The sequence below is a fragment of the Cryptomeria japonica genome, chromosome 10, assembly GCF_030272615.1.
Source record: "Cryptomeria japonica chromosome 10, Sugi_1.0, whole genome shotgun sequence".
In the NCBI taxonomy this organism is placed as follows: Eukaryota; Viridiplantae; Streptophyta; class Pinopsida; order Cupressales; family Cupressaceae; genus Cryptomeria; species Cryptomeria japonica.
The window spans coordinates 119908786-119913661 of NC_081414.1; the positions used below are offsets into that span (position 1 = coordinate 119908786).

The 4876-nt window shown below is 36.8% G+C and overlaps 1 protein-coding gene across 1 annotated transcript; it reads left to right on the plus strand.

The window, feature by feature from the left end:
• The first annotated feature begins 962 nt into the window (after positions 1–962).
• Positions 963–4061, plus strand: LOC131072633 (CBS domain-containing protein CBSX6). The gene is made up of 2 exons (XM_058008869.2): positions 963–1902; positions 2499–4061. The coding sequence occupies exons 1-2, from the start codon at positions 1553–1555 to the stop codon at positions 3499–3501; spliced, it is 1353 nt and encodes a 450-aa protein (XP_057864852.2). The 5' UTR covers positions 963–1552; the 3' UTR covers positions 3502–4061.
• The last annotated feature ends 815 nt before the right edge of the window (positions 4062–4876 follow it).

Genomic DNA, 4876 nt, shown 5'->3' on the forward strand with positions numbered 1-4876 from the left:
TCATCACTTTAATTAATATATGATGATGCATATGCATTTAATTTGATTAACAAAATTAAGTTATCTTAACTTCCCTCATATTTATAATTAATATTTAATTGTTCACTTTATTATTCATCACTTTAATTAATATATGATTATGCATATACATTTAATTTGATTAACAAAATTAAGTTATCTTAACTTCCCTCATATTAATAATTAATATTTAGTTGTTCACTTTATTATTCATCACTTTAATTAATATATGATTATGCATATACATTTAATTTGATTAAAAAAATTAAGTTATCTTAACTTTCCTCATATTTATAATTAATATTTAATTGTTCGCTTTATTATTCATCACTTTAATTAATATATGATGATGCATATACATTTAATTTGATTAACAAAATTAAGTTAAATAAAATATTATTTTCTTCATATATAGATTAAAAAATTTATAAAAAAATCTTCCAAAATCTATATTATAAGAATTAACAGTAACATAACTTTTATGATTATGATATATTTAAAACTTACAATAATAAAAATTATTAGAAAATATATAATTTTCATAAATATAATTTAATTTATTATTACAAAATATAACATAATTCATCTTAAAATAAAAAACTACACATCTTTTCCTTTCATAAGACCAACTATTTACCTCTCTTTATATAAAAATTACACCTTTTATTTTTTCTTTTTTCTTTTTTCTTTTTTCAGTCCAATTAGATGAGCCAGCTAGTCAAAAGTTGCCCATCTAGGTTTTTAAGATCCTTAGGTAGACTCATGCCCTGATTTATCCATAACGATGGCTTCCCATAATTGTCCTCATCTCCAAAGATTAGTCCTCCCTACACCTCAGGTTAAAAAATAATTAATATATTTTAACAATCTTTCCACTAAATGTACTCTAATAAGAAACTTCTAGGTAACTAGAATTCTCTTTTTCTTAAACTTTTCGTGTAAAATTTGGTAACTTGCAACAGAATATGAACGGCCTCCCTCTGGAAGGAATCCTGCAAATGCAGGATTATCGGGATTATCAACCCTAAAAATCCATATTTTGATTTAAATTATTCCAGAGCTCTCCGTCGTTTCGGGCCTTTGAAGGATTGCTGCGGGGCCCTCCTGCAGTCAATTTTTACGCGGCCGCCGTTTCATAAATTTTCTGGCATGACAGATCAGACAATCTCTAGAGTTTCCTGGATCTCATTCTTCTCGTGTTCAATTTGAACCCTGTTTACGCATTCAGGGTGAGCAGCGAGGGTAGAATGGTTGTATGAGGGCGAGGAGTGAGTTACGGAAGAGGAACCTGTGTATCAGCACATGGGATTTCCTTCAGGATGAATTCCATTCTTGCAGGTCGAAATCTTGGTCGGAAATTAGCGTTTGCTTCGTGGTCGCAGGTTCGATTCTCCGTGTCGTCAATGGATAGATCTATGTCTTCATCCGTTAATCTTCTAATCATTTTTCTCCATTCGCTTTTATAGCGGGTCGAAGCTTTTCAGTGCAGTTATTAGAAAAGCGGAAATAGTAGAGGTTGCCGATCGATCGATTGATGGCAGCGGTGCTCTTTTACCATGTCGTTGGAGACCTGACGGTAGGGAAGCCGGAGCTAGTGGAGTTTCCTGAGACCGCGAGCGTAGCAGAGGCCATTGTCACCATCCGAGATTGCACAGAATGCGGGATAGCGGTTTGGAAGCAGCGCCCGCCGGAAAAAGGCAGCGGCCCTGAATCGGCAGAGTTAAGGCAGGAAAGATTCGTCGGCATTTTGAATGCCATGGATATCGTAGCGCATCTTTCGACAGAGTGGGGTTTGACGGACCCTGACGCCGCTTTGAATGTCCCTGTTTCGCAGATTGTCCTTCCCAATAATCATCTTCTCAAACTGGTCGCCCCTGGAACCAGGTAACTAATTTACTCAAATTTGAGAATCAAATCGTTCTTAAAACTCTTCTTTCTTCTTAAATACTCGAACGCCTTTAATCGGTCTGCGAGGATTTGAAGTTTTTAACCACAGGCGCAAAGTTTTCTTTTTCTAGATGCTTTAGGGTTTCAGCATCGTGCAATTTAAATATTCGGAAGCTACTGCACACGCCTTTCAATTAAAGACGCCTTTTACATACATAATCAATTCCAACTTTAGAATCAAATCATTCCTGAAACGCGTCTTTCCTCTTACGCCATGAATCGATCTGAAAGGATTTGAAGGTTTTAACCAGAGGCGCAAACTTTGCTTTTTCTAGATGCTTTAGGGTTTCAACATCGTGCAATTTAAATTTTCCTGTACAAACCTTTCAAAGACGCCTCATCTTATTTTTTTCATAAAATCTTTAGACACAATTTAATCTAGAAACAGCATTTTTCTTTCATTTTAAAGTCATCAATGGAAGTCATTCCTCACAATTCAATCCAGAAACAACATTGATTTGAGCACGGATTGTGAAAACCTTAGAACATTAATGAAGAAATTCATTGTTCTAACGATTGTTTATGAAACGCAGATTGGCAGACGCGCTGGAGATGATGAAGCAGGGGGTTCGGCGCCTCCTCGTCCGGCGGACCGTAGGCTGGAAGGGCATGAGCAAGCGATTCTCCGTTCTGTACAACGGCAAATGGCTGAATCCATCAATGGAGGGCGAGGAGAGCGCAGAGGAGAAATGGTGCTGCCTATCAAGGGAAGACGTGATAAGATTTCTCATCGGCTGCCTGGGAGCCCTGGCACCGCTTCCCCTGACATCAATCCAGTCTCTGGGAGCAATAACCCCACACCCCTTCGCCCTCGACAGCAGGGCGCCCGCCAGAGAGGCGATCAAAGTCCTCGGCAACGATCCCCTGGCCATTGCAGTGGTCGAGCAAAACGACGATCAAGGAGGTGTTCGCATTATTGGGGACATCTCAGCATTCAAGCTATGGAAGACGGACCATCTGTCCGCTGCCTGGGCCCTGGCAAACCTAACTGCAGGGGAATTCGTGATGGGAGTGGAGGACATTGTACCCCTGAGTGCCTGTAGGAGCGGGGACACCCTTATCAAACTGTCCAACGAGCAATCATACAATAAACTGAACACATCCTCCTCTTTGAAACCAGAAAGCGGTGGATCGAGCCTCCGTACCACCGATGGGGGTCGCTGGAAACCCAATCCTTTGTCGACTGTGAAGGAAGAAGATGGCGGGTCCGGCTCCATTAAGCCCAAGGGACCCGCCAGGAAGTTTTCGACCAGATCTCTGGATTTCGTGAACTTGTATTTCGACTATGGGGATGGGGTGGTGGAAAGGAGCTCAAGCCCTAGGCCTTACAGAGGACGAAGTGCGCCGCTCACTTGCAGGCCCTCGAATTCCATGGCCGCGGTGATGGCCCAGATGCTGGCTCACCGCGCCACTCACGTTTGGGTAACAGAAAAGACAGAGGACGGCGAATACGAGAATCTGGTAGGAATGGTTACCTATGCCGATATTCTGACAGCTGTCACTAGGCCCCCTACTCTTCCCCTCCATTCAAACTGAGTCCTGTATACATCTGTCGGTCACTAGGTCCCCTACTCTTCCACTCCATTCAAACTGACTTCTGTTTAGAAGATGATCTGATTTCTCTGGTTCTGATTTCTCTGGTGTCATATCTGTCACCATTTTTAAATTAATATGGTTTTAGTTTTGACTGGACGTAATGCTTAGTGCAATTCTCCAGTTTGTCGGTTGATGAGCGTGGAGGAGAAATTAGTACTAAAAGCTAAAAATCAACGTACCATCCGAAACTTGCGTGCTTTTGGGATTACTGTCTTTTATATATTGTAGGCTTTCAGGGTGAAAGATTCTGGAATGTCTTTGTACCTACTGCAATGTCTGTATTGAGTTGTAATTTAGAAAGCTAATATAGGGTTTAATATAGCTATTAGCTAGATGAATATTATATGGGTAGATGATGTTTGGATTTAAGTTGGGTTTTATTTATAATTTCACAATTCTATAAAATATTAGGAAAATCCCTCTTTTATTTATTAAGCTTGTTTTGGATTTTAGTTTTTTTAATATAGCGATTAATACATGACATCATATTTCTTATGGCATTATTATGTCTCGATTTCATTATCATTTATTTTGGATTTAGTGTTTTTAATATAATGATTAATATTTGGTATGATTTTGAATGAGTTTTATTTGACATTATTATGTCTTGATTTCATTATTGCTTATTTTCGAATTTGTATTTTATTCTATTCATTTGATTTAGAGTATTTTTTAGTTAATAAGATTTAAATTCAAATTAAATGTTGTCGATTTCCATTTTATTAATTATGGTGAGCTAGTACATGTTTGTGTACAATGTTGTATTTAAAAACATTTATTTTCATTTGAAATCATGCTAGAATATAAATGGATATTTAGATTAGATGTCTTAAAAGAGTATTAATGAAATCATGCTAGAATATAAATGGATATTTAGATTAGATGTCTTAAAAGGAGTATTAATTTTAGAGGACATAATCCTAGATACCATTAGATGCTTGTTTATTATTAATATACTTAAAAGTCATAAAGTTGGTTTGCTAGGGTGTGACTAAGGAAACGTGGGAAATAATTGTGTTCTATTAAGTGATGGAAATTTGTATAAATCATGTTTGAATGCTAATTATAAATAATTGTGTTCTATTTAGTGATGGAAATTTGTATAAATCATGTTTGAATGTTAATTATAAATTAATAAATAGAATTATTTTGACAAAGAAACTGGTCAAAAGTAATAAAAATATATGTTTATGAAGATATTAATTCAAAAGGAATCAAGGTGGGTCAAGATTTTTAATATATAATTATTTTAGTACATTGGAAGTCAAATGAGTGAAAAATGAGGGGTATCAAGCTTTGTTAGAAATTGTGAAGA

Coding starts and splice junctions, on each gene's coding strand:
- LOC131072633 (XM_058008869.2), top strand. CDS start 1,553: ATGGCAGCGGTGCTCTTTTACCATGTCGTTGGAGACCTGACGGTAGGG. Junction 1,903..2,498: donor CTGGTCGCCCCTGGAACCAG/GTAACTAATTTA, acceptor TATGAAACGCAG/ATTGGCAGACGCGCTGGAGA.